General features: G+C 40.2%; 2 protein-coding genes across 3 annotated transcripts in view; one reads left to right on the top strand and one right to left on the bottom strand.

Moving 5' to 3' along the window:
* PSMB7 (proteasome 20S subunit beta 7) overlaps nucleotides 1-22,845 on the bottom strand; it is a 979,390-nt gene that overhangs the window by 187,192 nt on the left and 769,353 nt on the right. The window lies entirely within an intron of this gene.
* ADGRD2 (adhesion G protein-coupled receptor D2) overlaps nucleotides 275-22,845 on the top strand; it is a 322,961-nt gene continuing 300,390 nt past the window's right edge. For both annotated transcript variants that reach the window (XM_075184713.1, XM_075184714.1), the window contains exons 1-3: nucleotides 275-467; nucleotides 18,364-18,430; nucleotides 20,148-20,205. In XM_075184713.1, the coding sequence (XP_075040814.1) occupies nucleotides 18,365-18,430; nucleotides 20,148-20,205 (124 nt within the window). In that variant the 5' untranslated portion in view covers nucleotides 275-467; nucleotide 18,364. The remainder of the gene's footprint in view (nucleotides 468-18,363; nucleotides 18,431-20,147; nucleotides 20,206-22,845) is intronic.

Raw genomic sequence — 22,845 nt, 5'->3', positions numbered from 1 at the left:
CCAATACATTTGTGAACTGTACAATTAAGTGAATCAGATTCCTGGTTTTAATGATTTATTTTTCTTGAACACTTCTTTTCATTCTAAAACGTATGTAATGTGCATTGTATCATTTCCACATCCAAGAGGGTAAAAAAAACCCCCCTGTTGATGACCCCTGACATGCATTGTGCAACCTCTCTTGTCCACCCAGAGGGATGTGCGTTTTACAAGGGCAGGTTCTCTAGTAGTAATCAGCCTGTTGCTTTCCTTGCTCAGTCTTTGCTCACGCAGTCATCAGTACAACTACTTCTATGTGCATCACAAATTTTCATGCCCAGAAGTCAGTGGATGTATAGCATGCGGATGGCTGCATAGAGATCCATGTGCAGGATGCAGGGTACTTGCTGATATGACACTTTCACATCTTTTTCTCTATGTGATGGAATAAGTTTCAGTAACTTGCAGTAGCCAAAATAAGACCCAAGGTAAGTGTACTTTACTTCTGATGTTTGTCATAATACAATTTAACTTTACCAGGTTTAATGGCTTTCTTGAGATTTAGAAAACAATGTACAATAGTTTATCTCAAGCAGTGATCTGGGAAGTCTGTAATATACTGGAAACAAAGCATTTGTTATTTTTTCTCTATTGTGAAATAGTGACTCACATCTTTACTTTTGTAATTTCAGAGATTGACGAAATAACTTCACTGTGTGTTCTGTGTATGTTTTGTGTGTGATAATCCATAGACTTCCAGCCCTCCAGTCAGTTTGCTACAATATATATATCCATATCTGCGTTTGTACCCAAAACTGTGTACTTACCAAACGCTGTCATTATAATAGTCTGCAGCTGCTTGTCAAATTTTGGTTGCTGAAGAGACTGTTCTTGCTGTTCAAAATATTTTCTTGTGGTCAGTTACATCACTTATATGGCTGTAGAGCAGATATTTGTACTATACAGCTTTTGTGTGATCTGTTTTATTTATATTATGCTTTAAAGGATTATTAATTAGAGGTCCTGCACCTTACAAACAATAGCCCATCATTGACTGAGTGACGGGGGGTCTGTTCCAATGAATATATTACACTAATATGTATTTTTTTTCGAGTCTAACTTGAATGAACGCACTAATGTTTGTGTAGTTTTAATATCAGTCTTGTTATCAGTCTTGTAATAACCATATATTTCTAAAATGTAATTTTTCAAGAAATGAATCACTGTCTTTCAATAGATTGTGATCTCTTATTGTGGGATAACCTTTTATAAATTAGTAGTAGGCTAGTTATGAAAAAAAAACTGGTCATCGTAATGTGGTTTATCTTTATGGTTAGCATACTTTATAGACTGCATCATAAATTGCACCATTTAACCTCCCGTTCTATGTTAGACTAGTTTAGAACACAGGGCCTAGAAGTTGACACTGGGAACCAAGTTCTGCAGCAAGTCCCTCTGTGTCAATGTTATTGGTGGGTGCATTTAATCACTGAGGCACTCAATCTTTACTACAATTTTGTCACATTAGGAAAAATTGTTAAATATGCTGGCATTCTAAATGTTTTCATCTTTGCCCTATCATGTTGTTTAGTATCCTATGTTCATTACACACCCTGCACTCAGCTTAATTATATATGACTAGACCTTATTCTATGAATATAATTTATGCATGTATGTTATCTGAAACTACTAATTCCCCATACGTTTTCTTATAAAAGGGGAAGTAGTGGTTTCAGAGAACGTACATGGATATGTATGTCTATCTATGCAATATTGTACTCTAATTATAGAATAAGCGTGTGTTCTATTGCTCAGTAACATTGCAGTATCATTTTGGTCATCTCCATTGTAAGGAAAGTGCATATATTACTAGACTAGGCCACGTCTTTTGTTGCCCTATAAAAGAAAAGGCATCTGGTTGCTGGGAGATAGGGCTGTCCGGCAAAGCATGCAGAATGGCAGCAAGCAAAGATTTATGATGAAACAGCCAGCTTGTTATAACCCATCTTGTACAGTTGATGTCAATGTTATATATTCTGAAAGTGGTGTTGCTTCCATCTCTACATCCCGATATCTGTATTGCCACACAATGTCTCTATACATGCCATTTTTCAGTCATATGGCACCTGAGCACATACATTATATATATATATATATATATATATATATATTCAGAAAATATATATAAATATAAATAATATAGAAATTTATATATATATATAATCAGAAAATCTAGCAATGGTGCTAGGCACTATACAAAAACACAATAAATAAATAATAATTGACAATTCATAGTATTAGTGTCCATAATTAAGTGCAAATCTTTGATTTTATCCAGTGTTTTCAAACATAGTCTTTGAAAATACTGGACTGGATCAAAGATTTGCACTTAATTGTGGGCACTTTAATACTGAGACTTGTCTCCTTATGTTTACTTATTGTTTTTTTTTATAGTGCATACTTATTGACTTTTCAAATCTCTCCTCTGGGAGATTGTGTGACAGAGTAGGAGGGGGTGTGATGACACTATTGCTTTACTGAGGCCCTGCCCACTGGTAGTAGGAAATGCCAACATTCACAGCATTTCATAGCAGGGGGCGTGGCTTAATGACTCGATCGCCCCTTCTGTCCTCCAGCCATACCCCATCATCCGCGATCTCCCGGAGGTAAATAAAAAGAAAAATCAGTGTATGTGTGTGTGTGTGTATATAATATAATGTGTATATATCTAATATATAAATGTCTAGTGGCGTGTGTTAGTCTGTCTGTCTGTGTGTGTGGAAAAAATAAAACCAAGCTGCAGCGCCACCTGCTGGGCGGAGTTATACACTGACCTACTAAATTCAGAAAAAAATTTGGAAAAAAAAATTCAGAAAGGGCTGAAATTTGGTATACTAAGATGTTTTTAATTTGTTAATTTAATTTGTTAATTGTTAAAAGTGTTTATAAAGATTTAAAAAAAAAATATATATATTTCTTAAAGGAGAAGTGACAGTTGGGAGTGGCTGGTGGTTGCCGGGGGTGACAGTGGGGAGTGGTTGGTGGTTGAGGCATGGGCTATGGCCCAAAATGCATGACAAGAACCTTTTTAACACCTTAAGTAGCTTGATTTGACTAGAATGCATGAGTATCATGCACGGGTTAACTTGTATAAATATATATATATATATATATATATATATATATATATATATATATATATATATATATATATATGTATATATATATGTGTATGTCTGTGTATTGCTTCCTCCATTTGTATGTGATTTAAACATAGACATGTGATTTGTTGAGGACAGCCATGCGAAATCATACTTGCCGACAGGGGTAAGAGGAAGCCCCGCCCCCACAGTAAAATGCCGAAATTCACGGCATTGAATTGCGGCGGCAGGGAGAAGGGGTTGGTTAGCTTAATGGCCCTATTAAGCCATGCCCCTGATATTCAGTGGCGGGGCTTAATCATGTTCCGGGAGCTATGCCTACTCTTCTGCTACTCTTACTCTTTAAGGTACTAAAATGAAGAATCGTTGTATCCATCTTTTATGCTCCATGTTCTAAAGAGACCTCCACAGCCAGCTACTCCCTGATCAATACTTGTCTTTCCAAGCAATCTCTTGATACAATGGAACTAAAGCAGATATTTTTCGATTATTTCCAGGGGCTGTGTGTGTCCCCATATTTGTACAGCTCTACATAAAATCTTACACCCATGATATATTCACTTGCTTAATTGTTCAAACTATGCATGCTAATACAAGTATTTTTTTACTACACTGCATCATAGTGTAAAAACTATAATCACCTTTACAATATTTGTTTAAAAGGACTACGAAATTATATACATGTGTTAATTGTTAATGTAAAGCATGCCATCACACGTTTAAAACAACTTAGCATTTGTGCACACAGATGTTCGTCTTGTAATGTGAAAGGGGTAAAAGCCAGATCAACACTATATATACTAAGGGTGTGCATCGGGCACTTTTAGTGTTTTGGGTTCTGATTAGCTTGAGGTTTTGGGTTCTGATTTGTTTTGCCAAAACACCTGACGAAAGGTTTTGGTTCTGATTTATGGTTTTGGGTTCTGATTTATGGTTTTGGGTTCTGATTTATTTTTAAAAAAGCATAAAAAGTGCTAAAATCTAGTTTTTTGTTGGTTTTTCACTCCTACGCTATTATTAACCTCAATAACATTCAATAACAATCATTTCCACTCATTTCCAGTGTATTTGGAACACCTCACACCTCCCAATATTGTTTTTAGTCCAAATCGTTGGACCGAGGTAGCTTTCTGGACTGCGTAGTGGAGTGTCCCCGGTACCCAATTTGGTACCGGGTCCACAATAAAAAAATAAAAACTGGTCTCCATTCCACTGCACAGCTATCTGGACTGTGTAGTGTAGTGGCCCCGGTACCCAATATGGTACCGGGGCCACAATAAAAAAATAAAAACTGGTCTCAATTCCACTGCACAGCTATCTGGACTGCGTAGTGTAGTGGCCCCGGTACCCAATTTGGTACCGGGGCCACAATACCTCCATCAACCATCTAAATCCCACTCCACTGATGGTGGACACCGGACGCACGTCTAACACCAACATTGCTGTTATTGCCGCAGTTATCCACTTTGCCATAGGATGACTAGTGTCGTACTTGGTGCTCATGGCAAACGATTGTTGGACGGTCAACTGTTTGGTGAAAGACGTAGCGTTCTTGCGACTTCCCCTCTGGGAAGATGACCGACTACCAGCAGCAACAGCAGCAGCGGCAGTAGTAGGCGTACCGCTGCAGGATTCCTCAGATGAATCCCGTATTGAAGAGGACTCAGTCTGGCTGGTGACATGGCCTGCAGGACTAAATCTGATGGAGATCGTGGAGGAAGTTTGATGAGGAGGGTGTTGGTGGTGTGTATCCAACAGGACCAAGGGATTTAGGTGTCCCTGGACTGATGACGGTCCTAGCCCCAGTTCCTGAACTAACCACTGAACTATGAAGGTTATTCAGGTGACGTATAAGGGAGGATGTCCCTAGGTGGCCAAGATCCTTACCCCTGCTTATTTGAGCTTTACATAAGCTACATATGGCCAGACATTTGTTATCCGGATTGGGGTAAAATTAACTCCAGACAGAAGAGGTGCATTTCTTGGTCTTCTGACCAGGCATGACGATGGGCTTTTTCATCCCATGGACATCCACTTTTCCCCCCCCTGGTGCCTCATTTAAAATAACCACATCAGCATCCTCCTCATCAAGTTCCTCCACAACGCCAGCTACATCAATAGCCTCCTTGACACCTTGCTTATCCAAATCTGGAGCGACACTGTGGGTCATCCTTCCAGCATATGCAGAGGGTGTGCTGCAAATGGTGGATGGAGTCCCCTCTTCCCGTACAGTGATGGGAAGGTCAGGCTTCGCAACCACCAACACCCTTGGACTCGCCTTGGGGATTTGTGATGTCATCTGTTTAGAAGGCAGAGTTGTTTGCTGTGTTGTTGCTGACAGCATAACTCTTTTACATTTTTTGGAGGGGGGGGAGGAGGAGGGTTTAGATCCTTGGGTGAAGCTGAACCACTAGTGCTGAACACGGGCCAGGGCCTAAGCCGTTCCTTGCCACTCCTGTTCGTAAAGGGCATATTGGCAAGTTTACGTTTCTCCTCAGATGTTTTCAATTTTCTTTTTTTACTAATTGTAGTGAACTTTTGCTTTTTGGATTTTACATGCCCTCTACAAGGAGATTGGGCATCGGCCTTGGCAGACGACGTTGATGACATTTCATCGTCTATGTCATGACTAGTGGCAGCAGCTTCAGCATTAGGAGGAAGTGGGTCTTTGTCTTTCCCTACTTTATCCCCCAAATTTTGGTACTCCATTATATGCAGCACACATTGTATTACAGTACTATTTTTTAAATACTGCAAGAACAGTGAACAATTTTTAATAGATTGCAGTATTAATGTTAATGGACTGCAATAATTTTTTTTAGAATATTTATTTATATTTTTTTAAAAGGATTTTTGTTGAATTATAATTTTTTTGGAAGATTTTTTAATACTTTTAAAATAAAGATGCACTTAGCAAAACAAAGCACAGGACAAAAGCACCGCTGGACTAAGCAAGGACAGAGCACTGGACTGATGCACCATTGGACTCAGCAAGGAGAGAGCACTGGACTGATGCACCACTGGACTCAGCAAGGACACAGCACTGGACTGATGCACCACTGGACTCAGCAAGGATACAGCACTGGACTGATGCACCACTGGACTCAGCAAGAACTTTTTTTTTTTTATATTAATTTAAAAGGATTTTGGTAGAATTTTTCTTTTTTTTCTTTTTATGGAAGAATTTATAATACTTTGGAAAGAAATATGCACTTTGCAGAACAAAGCACAGGACAAAATGCACCGCTGGACTCAGCAAGGACAGAGCACTGGACTGATGCACCGCTGGACTCAGCAAGGACAGAGCACTGGACTGATGCACCACTGGACTCAGCAAGGACACAGCACTGGACTGATGCACCACTGGACTCAACAGGACAGAGCACTGCCAAAAGCACCACTGGACTCAGCAGGACAGGGCACAGCACAGCACAGCACGAGAAATAGCAGGACAGAGGACCACCTAACACACCCTCCCTCTTCCCTGATCAATGACCGAGTGAAGATGGCGGCGGCAAGCGGGGAATTTAAAGGTTCCGAGTATCGCGAGATCCGACAGCGGGATTATGACTCAGAGCCTCGTTTTAAGTTTCGGAATCGGCGGGAATACCCGGACAGTGCTCGGATCTGACTCGGGTCCGAAATATTCGGGGGAGGGGGGGGGGCTCGGATTCCAGGAATCCGAGTGCGCTCATCCTTAATATATACAACAAAAAGACGGATCCATACTAAATTCACAAAAAGCCATATCCACACTAAATTCACACACAAAAAATTGAACCATACTAAACTCACAGAAAAAGCTGGATCCACACTTAATTCATACAAGAAGCAGTAGCCATACTAAATTCGCAGAAAAAGCTAGATCTGCACTGAAGTCTCACAAAAAGCCAGATCCACATTAACTATAGACAAACGCACAGATCCACACTAAATTTACAGAAAAAACCTGATACATACTTGTGTAGATCCAGATTTTTGTGGGGATCTGCCTTTTTTAAAGTTTCATTTGAGCTTATTAGTTATTTTTATGTCTTTATTTTCACACTTTGTTCAACAGACGACAATGTAGAACAAGTACAATGAAAGAAAACAATATGACATAACTATTGGTTTCACGTTATATCTTGACAAATGGGTTTTAATATAAGAAAGTGTTTTTTCCAATGATTTTGTAAAGGAGGAGAGACTAGAAGGAAAGCCTGGAAGGAAGGGAAAGGTACAGGGGAGGTGGGGGAGAGCTAAACGTTCTCATTTACATGCTACCAGGAACGGGGGAGCCATGTAGTCTGTACCATGGGGTCCATGTCTCCAGGAATTTGGTAAGAGTGTCGTTAAGGAAGGCTGTGATGTATTCCATGGACGAAATGTGCCACAATCTATTTATCAGTTCTGGTTTGGTAAGGGGAAGTGTCTTTTTCCAAGCTCGGTCTATCAGTTGTTTATGAGCTTGACTAACCTGAAGTGTAAGGTGATCTGTTACTTTGCTTATAGATGGGGCAGCTTTGTTGAGCAAAAAAATAGCGGGGTCTCTGGGAACCCACACATACTCCAACAATGCTTCAAGGTTCACATGCTGTTTCTTCCCAGATGTCATCATACAAAGGGTAAGATTGTTTAGAAGATTTACTAGAATACTATCTCAGTTCAGCTGCTGGACCCAAAGCTGTCACCGGACATGGGGAACAGCTGTCTCAGTTTTCTTTCCAGCAACGAGCATAACACAAGAAGCTGACCGATAACCAAAAGAAAGAGCCTACTCTAGAACCATCAGAGGAAGGATGGTCAGTTATGATATATGATTAAGCACAGTTATGGTTGCCAGAAGTTTATTGCTTTAAGATTTTTACAGTGACTGGTTCATGTTTTGTGTCTTTCGCTTCTGCTGTCTCTTCTCTTTCCAACTGTACTACATCCTCAGTGGCAGCCAGTCACCAATGACTAATATATAATTAGAGGCTGATAATGCCGCAGTCCAACACTAGCCACACGTAATTTCCCCACCAGCAAGTACAGTTATTCCGCTACTTTATGTATCATGTGTTCCCCACAACTCTGAGATTGTAAGCTCATTTCGACAGGCCATTTTTACATTCTGTTTTATGTCATTGTATGTAATTTGTGTCATGTCATGATTCCTTCAATGTGCAGTCAGTGGTCAAAATAGGAATTTTGAAGAGGTGGTATGAAAATCTGTGGTGAAAGCCCCAAGGTGTAGACCAGAGCAGCACCTGTCAATAACATCTATACTATACTATATGTAGTTTTGTGTAGCAAGAATTGCCTAATACTGTTTTGTGCCAATGAGTTGAGATATTGAGGCCTTAATGATAAAGTAGGAACATTTACTACAATTTACTTGGAAAGCTAGAAAAATCCCAGTGCAATTATAAGAAACATCCTGAAACATACGCAGTACCCCTGTTTTACCAGCATGAATATCTGCAAAACATTTTTGAGAATAATTCATGCTGTCAATGTTATGTTGTGTTCCTGTTCCTGTATTGTAGTTTACCAAGTGACAGCTAGATCTTGGTACTGAGCCAGCTAGGTCTTTGACTTGCTTGATCAGCCATCATCACACAGGCTTCTACCTTTTTCTGCTCCTCTGCACACAATCCAGTCAACCTCCGCATCCCAGCTGATGAGCTGGCTCAGGACTAGGACATCCATCTAATTATATTTGTGTTTGAGGTTTCAGTAACAGATAGGACACTGACCAGTTGGATTTGGACCCATTGTTTCATCAATAAACTGTTATTCAATGGTTGCCATTTTCCCATTTTTAATTTCAGCTAACTCCCGCAGCTGTGATTCTGAGCCCCTAGGGTGGCCCATCCCGGCCGGCTGGCAGCTATCTTCATCATCATCATCATCATCATCATCATCATCATCATTTATTTATATAGCGCCAGCAAATTCCGTAGCGCTTTACAATTGGGAACAAACATTAATAATACAATACTGGGTAATACATACAGACAGAGAGGTAAGAGAACCCTGCTCGAAAGCTTACAATCTATAGGACAATGGGAGTTAGAAACACAAGGGCATGTGCTACATCATATTGCACAATGGACCAGCCAGACTGCAAAGGTAAAAGTACTTAGTGGGCTGTGTGTGTTGCAATGTTGGTCAGAAGATTGTTGTCTTGCGTTAGCAGTGTAGAGGATGGAAATAGGGTAATCTAGGGAAATTAAGATGATGGTTGAGGAATATCATAACCTTGTCTGAAGAGGTGGGTTTTCAGTGAACGCTTGAAGGTTTGAAGACTAGAGGAAAGTCTTACTGTACGTGGGAGGGAATTCCACAAAGTAGGTGCAGCCCGCAAAAAAATCCTGTAACCGAGAATGGGAGGATGTGATGAGAGTGGAGGAGAGACGTAGATCTTGTGCAGAACGGAGGTGTCGAGTAGGGAGATATTTCGAGACAAGTGAGGAAATGTATGTCGGTGCAATTTTGTTGATGGCCTTGTATGTTAGTAGAAGAATTTTATATTGGATTCGTTGAAATACAGGCAGCCAATGTAGAGACTGACAGAGTGGCTCAGCAGAGGAATAACGGTTTGTAAGGAAAATCAGTCTAGCCGCTGCGTGCAAAATAGATTGTAGGGGTTCAAGTCTGACTTTGGGAAGACCAGTAAGGAGGGAATTGCAATAGTCGATGCGGGAGATGATGAGTGCATGAATTAATGTTTTTGCGTTGTCTTGTGTCAGATATGTGCGTATTCTGGGAATGTTCTTTAGGTGTATGTAACATGATTTAGATATAGAGTTGATGGGGGGAATAAACGACAGTTGTGAATCAAGGATTACACCTAGGCAACGAGCTTGCGGGGTGGGATTTATGGTCATGTTATCGACAGAAATAGAAATGTCAGGCAGGAAGCTTCTGTTCTTGGGTGGGAATATTATTAATTCAATTTTTGAAAGATTGAGTTTGAGTTGGCGAGAAGACATCCAAGATGAAATGGCAGAAAGACAGTCCGTAACGCGAGAAAACACAGATGGTGAAAGATCAGGAGAGGATAGATAAATTTGTGTATCATCCGCATAGAGATGATACTGAAATCCAAAGGAGCTTATTAGTTTACCAAGAGAAGTAAGTGGTGTAGATAGAGAATAGCAGAGGACCTAGGACTGAGCCTTGTGGAACTCCAACGGATAAAGGAAGCGGAGCAGAGGTGGCCCCAGAGAAATTAACACTGAAAGAGCGATTAGATAGGTAGGATGAGAACCAGGATAGGACAGTGCCTTCAAGACCTAGGGATTGCAGCGTTTGTATGAGGAGAGAGTGGTCAACAGTGTCAAATGCAGCAGAGAGATCCAGGAGAATTAGAAGAGAGTATTGGTTATTATTTTTTGCTGTGATCAAATCATTGACAACTTTGGTCAGCGCAGTCTCTGTGGAGTGTTGAGAGCGAAAGCCTGACTGAAGAGGATCCAATAGGTTGTTTGCTGTAAGAAAGTGTGTGAGGCGTGTGTAGGCAATTCTCTCGAGAAGCTTGGAGGGCCTGGGAGATGGGGCGGTAATTTATGAGAGAGCTAGGGTCAGAATTCTGTTTTTTTAAGATGGGAGTAATCACTGCATGCTTGAATATAGATGGAAAAATACCAGAAGAAAGAGATAGATTACAGATTTTAGTTAGAGGGGGAATGAGCACAGGAGACAGGGACATATCCATTTGTGAGGGAGTGGGATCAAGAGGACAGGAGGTAGAGTAGGAAGATGAGAAGAGAGTAGAAACTTCCTCTTCCTTTGTGGGATCAATTGAAGAGAGAGTGTCAGAGGGTGCTACAAAGGAATTGAGCAGATTGCTTGTCAAGGGAGATACCATTTCAAGCCTGATCTTATCAATTTTCAGCTGTGCGTGCATAAAGTTGTGCTTTCTTCCTATGCTTCCAGTGGCACTACGCTCCCACGGATCTCTGCTCCCCCGCCCCCCACAAAAGACCCGATCCCCGTTCACTTAACTTCTGCCTCAGTATCTGTAATCTTAATCTTACATGTTCTACAAGCAAAGTGTCTGCTTGTATAATATGTGTGCCGGTCAAGACAGTGGGCAGGAGGACCGGTATACCATACCGGTGTATACCAACCCACTTCGTCCACTGTGTACAGCGTTGCATAATACATCAGCACTTTATTTAAAACAATGATGTTTTTATAAAAATGTGGTTACCTTACTGTAGACTTGCATTCAAATGAGTAGCTTGGCTAACACACCTTATGTTAACAAAATGGATTCCAGCTGCTTAGCAGGAGAGAGTGCTCTTGACTTCCCAATTTGATCAACATACAGTAAATGCAGCTTACTGGATTAATGTGGTTGTAGACAATGTGCAAATGCCAATAAAACTGGTGTGCAACATGCAATAAATTTATTACAATTGTATTGAATCCTGCATGCCACAGTGTCTCTATGTTGATGCATATAACTGACTGAAATTGTAACTTTGTAAGTTATATTGCCTACTTATCTTATTTTATTTGCAAAATATACTCCAGCACAGTCTAATAGTACCTGCAGTATAAAAATATTTTGCCTTCAGAGCGTCATCCCACATGAATTCTGCTTACATACCTTCCCCTTCAGCAAGTGACATGTAGTGTGTGCTGATGTCAGTGGGTACTTTGCATGTACACTAGACTATTTATTCTGTAGAATTCCAGCCTGCTGCTGTCAGGCAGACAACTTGGTGTTGTGGGCGGTCATCAGGGCCGGATTAAGGGAAGGGAGGTCCCCGGGCTAAGGGTACTGTGAGGGCCCCCTCATGAGCTTACCTCCTTTTGTTCCACTTAGTGCTTAAGTATTACAGTGACAGCAGGCAGGTAACAGCATAACATTTGCTGTTAGCTGCCTGTCATTCTCCTTGAACAGGTGACTGTCGGAGTCGGGGGCAGGGACGCCCCTGATCCGATAAATGCTGGCGGTCCCCCCAGCTGCCTGTGGCCCCTGGGCTGTAGCCCCTTTAGCCCTATTGTTAATCCGGTTCTGGCGGTCATGTATGCATGCCATCAGCAGCCAAAGATTTTTACATTGTACATTTTGAACATTAGAAAGATGTAATTTATTGTTTCTATTAGGCGAATGATAACGGGGACTGGGTGCTTACAAGGACAATAACAGGGACTGGTGTTCTGGAAAACTGTTAATACTGTATAATATTCAATGACCAGGGATAGATTGGTGATGGGTCAACTTTGTTTACTTGTATGGAATGTTATGAGACTGAATGAGATGGTGAACTTTAGTATTGAATGGACTCTAAAAGTAGAATCCAGGTTGGTCTTGTTTGGTCACGTTGCAATGGGTATATCCCTAATAAAGTCATGGCTTGAGTGGTCTTACCATGTTGTGTATTTGTGTGTTCCTGAGGGGTATCCTTTATTATTCGGAAACAATTTTTGTGCTAGAAATGGTGCAAACTGACCCATTGGGTCAGAATGTTCATTCTAGCAGCATATATACACCCTTCCTATAACAGTGAAGTTAATGGCACTCTCACTGAGACTCCACTGATGTGCATGGTAGACTTGAAAAATGTTATGAACAAACAAATAGATGGAGAGAAAAAATCAAATATTAGAGGGCAGGGAGGTTTAGCTTTTTTGTACCTGGTAGAGGAAATTGATTTAGTTGTACTGTGGTATCCTAATATTTAACAGTTTTCCTATTTTGTTTTTTAAGGCTTTATTTGGGTTTTCCAAGTTTCAAATACACCAATAAACAAAATAACGGGCATTAGGATCACACAAGAAAAAGAACATAATCATAATTGTTCTTAAAACCATAGATCAATTAAATCCAAGAATTTGCAAGACAGGGTAATGACATTTTTGTAGCAACAGTGTATATAGGTAACTTAGGTATATGCTTGGTTGCAATAAAGAGGGATAATGGGTGTAAGGCAGTGTTTCTCAACCCCAGCCGTCAAGTACCCCTAACAGTGCAGGGTTTCCAGGTCACAAGTGAAATAATTAGTACCACCTGTGGATCTTTCAAAATGTGTCAGTAATGATTACACCTGTACTCCAGAAAAGAGATATGGAAAACATGCACTGTTAGGGGTACTTGAGGACTAGGGTTGGGAAACACTGGTGTAAGGTAAGGGTAGGGTGGATGGGGGGAGTAAACTGAGGCTACGTTCAGGAACCCTGATGAACCTGAGGTGGGTGAACCAATCTTTGAAGTAAGTCATCACAGTTTATCAAGTAATTATCAAAGGAAACACAGGATTTTTACTAAAGTAGATCTGAAAGTCCACTCATAAGGGAGTATTGGGCAGTTGTAATAGTACCAAAATGTCACTCGTCAGACTTACTTGCAACTGCTGCGTGTCGTCTTCTCTGCTTTGTTCTGCTACCGTGTTCTCTTCTCCCCGGGGGAGTCTGATCTGGGGTAACAGGATGTCCACACACTGGGTAAATAAACGCAGTTCCTTTAAACAATCGGTCACATGATTGATCAGGCCTCCACCCAACCCCTACTTGATCGTCTGCTATGTAAACTTACTCTGTGCTTCTGTATGGTGCCAGAGCTAGTTTCCTAACATTATTATAGTTAGTATTGCAACCATACATAATAAAGAATGGAGTAAAAGAGGAGGATTCATGATTTTATGGGCAAATTCTGCCCATGGTAATGGGTCCTCACAGTTGTCTTGGTCAGCTGACGAATAAATTCTTATGAAGGTCTCTGAATCTTGGTTAATTCTCTACGATTGTCCATTAGATTGAGGACGGTAGGCTGGGGAGAAATTCAACTGAATACCAAGTTGTTTACATAGGAATCTCCATAACCTTGAAACAAAATGTACCCCATGGTTAGGGATCATCTCCCTAGAACAATATGTAACAGAAGAATGTCTTTAATAAAGAGCTCCACGAGCATTGAAGCATTGAGAAGACCAACATTTGGAAGGAAATGAGCAGTCTTAGAGAATCTCTCCACCACCAACCAGATGGTATTGTATCCTTTACTATTAGGAAGATGTGTAATGAAAATTTGCCCATAATAACTATTTTGATGAATCCTCCTTTTTTACTCCATGCTGTATCATCTATGGATGCCTCCATTCTTTCACTATGGATGCCTCCATTCTTTCACTATGGATGCCTCCATTCTTTCAAATAAAAAAGCATATATATTATATACGTATTTTAAGGGTGGAAGGGAACGAAGTCTTTTTTGGTGACTCTTCTTTGAGGGTCTAATAGTGTGACAAATATGCTAATGACTAATAACTTATTTATGATTATTACCATCAATAAACTCTTCGCAAAAGCAATGTACCATTACTGCTCTAAATCCACAGATGCAATATATATATCATAAGCTTATACTTATATTATCAAGAAAACTGCACACAAGATGTATTTTTAGTTGCCCTTCTTTGGACATTCTCTAATGTATTTATATCCTTCTGGACACTCAAAGTCTACAGAGATGTCACAATTTCATAAAGGGGATGATAGAGATTTACAAGTTTCATTATCATATGAAATGCCGACATGGACTATCCAGTTCTTAATTTCTTGTGATTCATATCTACAAGTCCACCATTCAGTTTTAAGGGAAGTCCGTCACTTTTGGACGGATTCTTTTCTTTTATTTATGCAAGTTTTCATTATCTGGCCCCATGGATCTGAGTGTTCCTGGGCCTGTGACAAATCTCTCTAAGTAAGTCAACGTATAAGGATGAATCTCAATCTCTTGGCGAATTGCATCCACCCCATCATTAAATAATTAGGTTAATTTCCAAAATGTGAATACTATTTCCTCCCCAAACTGTCCTAAAATTAAAAAAATAGTAGTCATATTTAATAAACAGACTTCCTTCTCCCCAAACTCAGACCCACATTCAATTGATAGACCCCAAAGCACCCCAGTATTAAATAGACAGTCTCATCTCCCCCACTTAATTTAATAGGAATAGCCATGACCCCACCACTAAATTAAATAGTTCACACCATCAAATAGATGACCACATAGTAAAGTTGTTGGTCCCAGAGGAGGAACCAGCCTGTCAATCAGTCCTAGGCCTGTGGGTTTCCAGGCAACTGGAAACAGCTTTAAGTGTACTCCTGGGAACTGGGACAGCTACAAATAGTTCTCTTCAAGAGGAGGTCCAGCCATACTGCGGTCTCCCCTTGTCTCCACTCCAGTTATGCTGCTCTCATCTCCAATGCTCATGTACTTCTGCTTCTCCTCCTCCTTCTCTCCCTGCTCTTCTGGGCTGATTGGGGGCAGATTCCATCAAAGCTCTGGGTCAGTCAGCTGTTCTGTCTTCACTGTAATCTTCTCTTTAGCCTGAATATAATCAGACAGACAGCATAACCACTCCTACTTCAATGTTGGTTATTCAAGTAGTTAAGAATGTTGTAATTAAAGTGGTAAAACTGTAATACAGAAATGAGGAAATACATTTACAACATGAACAAATGTATTGTAATGCAAACATGAAAAAACATGGCAAAAGTGCATAAATACGATCTTACCATTTACGCTGTGCTAAGGGGAGAGATATACTGCACCTCTTGCTTCTTAGCATGTAATATCTAAAATGGAGACCTCCTGTAGCTACCCATGGTGCATTGGAAACTAAACTACAGAGGATCTGACAGTTCAATTTAAGTTAATACCACGCTGGCCACTAGGTGGAGTTTACACAGAATAAATACATATGTAAATACATAACTGCTGAAGGCATAACAGTCAGCACTGCTCTGGAAGTTTGACCCCTCCACTTTCCTTTGCTTGCCCTTGTGCAGCGGTCCCCCAGTCTTGGTAAGCGGAAGGTGTTTTATGTATAAAATATTCGACTGTCAATATAATAAACTTGATACTGTGGCTTACCAATACTGTAAGGGCTTCAATTACAAGCTATGTACAGCCTGGCTAGTGATAGTACTTAAAAAATATTTTTGTTGTTTTGAGCCACTCAATGTGCTGAAAAACACACTACAAATACAAATTGCACAAGTTAAGAATGCACTTTATGTGTATCTGTACAACTACAGACAAATTTCACTATGAGAAGTGCAGAAAATGTTTTGCGTCAGTGCATTGTAAAAATGAAAAAAGTTCAGATGCCAATTTATTGCCTGGGTATAGTAAACTTAGATAATCATAATCAATTGTGCTAATGACATGTGGCGACAAGGTTATTTTTTGTGTGTTGTAAAAAACAATCTCGTCTGGGTATTTGAAATCTTGGGTTAGGTATGGGCAGGGGAGGGCTGGCAAATTTTTGCCTGGGGGGTAAGACTAGACTCAGCAGCCTATGTTAAAGGAAAAAAATACAGGTGGCCCAGTGACCCAGCCCAAGGTAGCCCACCATGGCATTGATCTGGGGGTCAAATGCCTGCCTGGGTATGAGTGTACTGGTTACATATGGGCACTGGCGGATCTGGGGGCGAGGGGCGATCATAGCAGGTGTGTGCTGGTGAGTGACCCGTCCCCTTTTTTGACAGCCGTATAATACATTCATATGCTTGTGGGCAGAGTTCCTGCCTGGCCGCTCTGATTGTGTTTTAAACAGAATCTGAGCGGCTGGGCAGCATATTCTGCCTGGTCTCTGCACATGAGTGTATTGTGCGGCTCTCAAAAAAGGAGATGGGGCACTAAATTGCCCCTCTAGCAAAACAATCTAGGCCTGCCCTGCATTTGAGTTAAGTATGGGTGTACAATGGAAAAATAGAAGTATACAAATTTGGATTTTAGTAGGTTGTTAGTCAATATAAAGCTAACTTCGATCAATATGTAAAATAAAAAAATGGCAAATTGGGCAATGCTACGGTGTATCAAGTGTGCACAGAATAGTGCACACAATTAATAGTCAGAGGACAGGCCACTGATAAGTCATAGCTCATGTCATAATACTAATTGGAAATAGTAGTATCAACAAACATTTTCTCTTAGAACAATCCAAGAAGAATGCATTGCTGAGGGTCTGTAAGTTCCTTTTATAAAGCTATGGACATTTGTTCATTCTTGCTGATTGGCTTCTTTCCATTCAATGTTATTGGCCTGATTCTCCACAGAGGCATACATAATTCTGTGACTTTTACTCCATTGCATATAGTGTCAGCTCTTCCTACATCTTTAGGACAGTGTCTATATGGTTTCATAGAGATGAAAGAGCTGGGAATGTAGGCATCTGAGTTACTGTGGTGTCACTGGCTCTTCCCTTGTGTATGAATAACCTATCCACATAATGCATTTCTGCATAGCAACTCTGAAAAGCTGTCACTCAAATTCTGTCTGCTTACTGTAGTTATAGAAGAGTCTGCCTCCTCACAGTGCTTAACCTGCTGCAGAGCAGTGTGAAAGCATGGTGGACATATTTAGTTCAGTATAAACACCACAGTTATTTCATGCACCTTATTCAGCGCAATAATAAACATAATGGGCCTGAGTCATTAAGGAGAGCAAATCCTAAAAGAGGAGTATCTTTGCAACTGGGCAAAACCATGTTGCATTGGAGGGGGTGGTACATTTAAAATGTGGGAACATATTATAATTGGGTTAGGGCATGTCCTGACCTAGATCAACTTTCTAATTTCAGTGTTAAAATAAAGCTATCAAGTATTTGTGGGCTAAATAAAAATAAATCAGCCAGTATTTAACTTATGTGCAAAATAATAAAATAATTTGCACCCCCTACATTGTAATGGTATGTCCAGAAGAAAATTTACTCCTTTTTTTGCCTTACTTCATATTTGCCTTCTCTCCCAGAATGTCCGTGAGACTCCCAAATTTCTGGGAGTTTTCCTGGACTCCCGGGAGAGCAGGGCAACCTCCCAGAACCCAGCTATTCGGTGAATTAAATAAAGGAGACGTGACTTAATGACCCGATTATCCAAGCCCGCCCCCACACGCCCACCTGCTCCCCGGAGCTCCAGGAAAATGATTTGCCAATGGTGGCAAGTATGCCTTACTTTCCTTAATGACTCAGACCCAATTTGTGTATTACTTAACTAAAGACATTTGGGGACAAATATACTTTATTAGTCCCCAAATTAGTTATTTTCTTAGTAATTTCCTAGTGCACAGTGTGCGTTCAGTCAGTTTATTGCATTTAAAATCATCTTCTCAATTTGAGGTTAAATGTAAGAATTTAAATTTTCTTCTGTAAGGATGAGCACATTAAATCTACCCTAGTGATTTAAAAAATGTTACTTCTAGCACTCATAATACTTTTCTCTCTATTTTTCCAAGTATGAGATCAGAAGGCTTAACTGGTACAATTTTCACCATTTTGGAGATTCTACTCACCCTCTTGCTGGTAAGTTAGAATTGCTACATTTTATTTATAAAGAAACAATGGTTGATTATAATAAGGGCTTTAGGGGCAATAGCCGAGGGTCCAGGGCTATAGGGAAGTGAAGACCTTCTCCATTTAAACTCAGTGGTACAATCACGAACTTGAGAATAGAGAAAGGAATATATAATATATATTTCAAGAAACTTGGGTAGATGTTATGCTGTTGGAGTGTGAGACTTGCCATTCATATTAATACATGGGGGTCAGATCCTTGCCTTCTGGTCTCCAGAAACTTTAAGGGCAAATGTGGTTCAATGTGAATGTCAAAGAATCAAGTGGGAAATCCAAGCAAATAACAAAAGGTAAAAGTTTGTAAGTGCGGATCCATGGCCCAACGTTGGTTAGTTAGCTGTCAACTACAGGTTCAATAATGTATATGTCGTTCTTGGTGTACTGCTCTAACATGTAAAATATTGGACCCACTTTATTTTAAGTTCAACTACAGAATTTTAATGCAAAATTAAAGTAATTTCATCAGGGACAATCCCACGAAGCCTTTGTCTCAGGCAGCACCATTATGGTAGAAGTAGAGAGAAGATTGTTACCTCCTGGCCCCTAACATATCTCTCTCCACCTTCCCCGTTGTTTCTGCCTCAGGCCCTGCAGGATGGAGGAGAAAGGATGGGTGGGAGAGGGGAATAATTCTTATCCTGCTCCTAATCCTGATCCTGACACAAGGGATATACTATGTAGGCATACTTGGGTAAATGGTGGTAATAGGAATTCTGAGGACACTTTCATTCCAGTGGTTAGCTGTAGCAGGCCTCTTTCTTGTGTGGTGGAGGCTAATTTTTTTCTATTTTATTGTCCTCTAACATTGACAATTAAATTCATAACCTCCACTTTGGTCTCATACATGCCTGGGTAATCTTACATGTACAGATAAGTTCACCATTACCCTTTACTGACTTTACTCATCTTAAAATATATAGGCAGACAAAGACCACATAGACAAAATTCTAAAGCCAGCTTGCTGACCCCACTTTGTCATCAACAGCATTTGTTTCTTTTGTTTACTTTGGCTAACTTGTGTATTCCTTATATTTCCTGGGCCCTGTATATACATGTATTTACCTACACCAAGCTTTTGATTTGATCTACTCTGCATGTTGTCAGATGAAAGTTAGGCCAAGCTTCGTATCTGCCCAAACCAAACCCACTTCTGGCAATTCCATAGTCCTTTCCCAAAATGCCACAACCATTTTGACCAGTAGAAATTGTGACCGTCTCGTAAAAAGCTAGGGCTTGGTCGTATTGGTATGTGGCAGCTGATTGGGCAGTCACATCTGTCTATCCAATTGCCTGAGAGTCATAAAGTCATACATGGGCTAGCAGTGCTCTCTTCTACAAGTTGTTAGCCCCGATTGACCTTGGAGCCATAAAAAGGTTTACTGGCGGAGCTTAAACTCAGGAGGGCAGGCTTGCTGGCTGGGGTGGTTAGTGTGCTAGTTACTCTATTGATCAGATTGGCCTTCAAGTAGGGGAGGTCATTTATTTGCTTTTTTATTCGTTTTCTACAACTATCTTGTTAATTAATTCAATGTGACATGCCTCTTTAAGTATGCGGGAGCCATTAATGTTTATAGTTTCATTTCTGATTGGATGCTGCTTTCATTCAAAAACTATATACAACACTGCATGACAAATGTTTATTTAAGTGTATAATCTCCTGTTGCAGGTGCTTTGTGTATGCAGCTGCTGGAGTAAGCCTGAATCAAATCAGACACATCCAATAGGTAGGTACTAGAGATAAACAAACCAAACACCTTGGGCCTGAGTCATCAAGGAGAGCAAAGCAGAAAAAAGGAGTAACTTTGCACCTGGGCAAAACCATGTTGCATTGGAGGAGGAGGTAAATTTAAAATGTGGGAACAGATTTATATTTGGGATAGGAAATGTTCTAAATCAACTTTAAATTTCAGAAAAAGAAGGGAGGTCAGGGCGCTCTCGCTGTATGTATGCAGCACCTCATGAAATATAATCTATCACACTGTACTGAGAGGGCGCAATAAGAGCATTCCATTTGCTGGGAACAACGCTACTTTATCATGAGAGAGCTGTAAATATTGTGCCGATGGTGCGAATCTATGTTTATTTATTTGCTGCCTACACTCGGTTTTTTTACTTGTTAATTAGCAGTATACATATAAGATTTATTACAGCATATTGTTTTATGACATATATATGTACCGCTTGTTCTCATTGCGCCCTCTCAGTACAGTGCTACTTTAAATTTTAGAGTAAAAATAAAACTATCAAGTATTTGTATGCTAGATGAAAAAACAGCCAGTATTTATCTTATGTGCAAAGTAATAAAATAATTTGCACCCCTTGAATTGTAATATGGTTTGTCCCTTACTTTCCTTAATGACCTCAGGCCCCTTGTGTTTTAGTTTTGTATCAAAAATGATCCTCATGCTTGGTTGGTGTTTTTTTGGGGGGGAGGAAAAATCAGGCTTTTGTTTTGGTTTTGACTGAAATATGTAAATTTGAATAATAGTGCTATAAAACACATAAAATCATGTCCTTTTGAGCTGTTTTTTTGTTCCTACATTTATATAATTTGTGTGTATTCAAATTAATATACAGTCTAGATTGTTTTAGCGATTTCTTGCTTGTGAAAACACAGTTTCTTGCTTTGTTGACAGCATCAGTTAACCAGTGTAGTAGTATGGTAACACTATAATACATTGGTGACTTTTTTCTGTTTATGTATTATCTTTTCCTAACCTTTTTTTATTATCTATTCTCATCAGGGCCAGACTGGGACTAAAAGTCAGCCCTGGCATTTAAAGCACACAGGCCCACGTGTTGTGAGCTCCATGCATTATATTGTTGCACACTGATGCTGGCGCAGTGCACGTTGCTGGTGCTGTACAATATGATGTAGTATGAGTCTCTGTGTGTGGGGGTATTTATTTCTCCTAATGACCCTCAACATTACATTGTTAGCACCCCAATTACATCAATAAATACCATGACAATACATTATTAGTACCCAAATTACAGCAATAAATAACCTCCCCCACACACACTTATACTACATCAATACCCACCCACATTACAGCAACCAGCATTACCCCCCCACACACATTACAGCAACCAGCATCACCCCCCACATTACAGCATCCAGCATCACCTCCCACATTACAGCAACCAGCATCACCCCCCACATTACAGCAACCAGCATCACCCCCCACATTACAGCAACCAGCATCACCCCCCACATTACAGCAGCCAGCATCACCCCCCACATTACAGCAATACCCTCTCCTACTTCGTAGCAATACTAAGCCCGAAACACACTACAGCAATGCCACCACCACGCCACCCCATACTACAGCAATACCACCAATTATACAGGCGCCACTGTAGGAAACCAATGTTTTGCTTTTTTCAAATCTCCCACAAGAAAGAACAACAGAATACTTACACACATATAGGTAACATAAATAGTAATGACAGAATTTTCATGAATCATTCCACATGAAATAAAACTCTAACAAATATATCAGAAAAAAACATAACTATTGAATGATCATTTGAACCCACACGGCCGCATTAAAAGTATTTCCATCAGCAGCAAAATGTCAGAGAATTTTTTTTTTTTTACTACAGTAACTGGATATGCGTCTTTTTTATTCATTTTAAATAACACAGTATATAAATGAAGGGGCATAGAGGAGGTGGGTGAGAGATAATTGGATGTGATCCATCAGTTTGATTAGATAGGAAACATTTAGATTATTTACCTGGAGACGTCTACCCTTTTGACTCACAGGCAGGGATGACCAGAGGAATTTTGGGCCCCGGTAAAGCAACTTCTTTGGGCTCCCATCATATTCAACATTGAGACTTGCCTTTGGCAGAAGTTCATATTATGCCACACCGTAGTGCGCCCAGTTCATATTATGCCACATCGTAGTGCCCCAAGGTCATATTATGCCACATAATATTACCCTCAATTCATATTTGGCCATGCAGTAGTGCCTACAAATCATATTATGGCATAGTAGTGCCCCCAAATCATATACCATACAGTAGTGCCCCCAAATCATATTATGCCACAATAGTGCCCCCAAATAACATTATGCCACAATAGTGTCCCCAAATCATATTATACCACAATAGTGCCTCCAAATCATATTATGCCACAATAGTGCCCCAAATAACATTATGCCACAATAGTGCCTCCAAATCATATTATGCCACAATAGTGCCCCAAATAACATTATGATATAGTAGTGCCCCCAAATCATTAGTAGTGCCCAGACAAAAACACATTCACAAATAAAAATTGGTACAGCATATCAGATACTGAGAGTGTGAGTCCCAGGAGCAGCTTAATGCACCATTTACAATGCAAACAAAAATAG

The sequence above is a fragment of the Mixophyes fleayi genome, chromosome 9, assembly GCF_038048845.1.
Source record: "Mixophyes fleayi isolate aMixFle1 chromosome 9, aMixFle1.hap1, whole genome shotgun sequence".
Lineage (NCBI taxonomy): Eukaryota > Metazoa > Chordata > Amphibia > Anura > Limnodynastidae > Mixophyes > Mixophyes fleayi.
The sequence above is the reverse complement of the archived record's forward strand: the minus strand, read 5'-3'. Positions and strand labels throughout refer to the sequence as shown.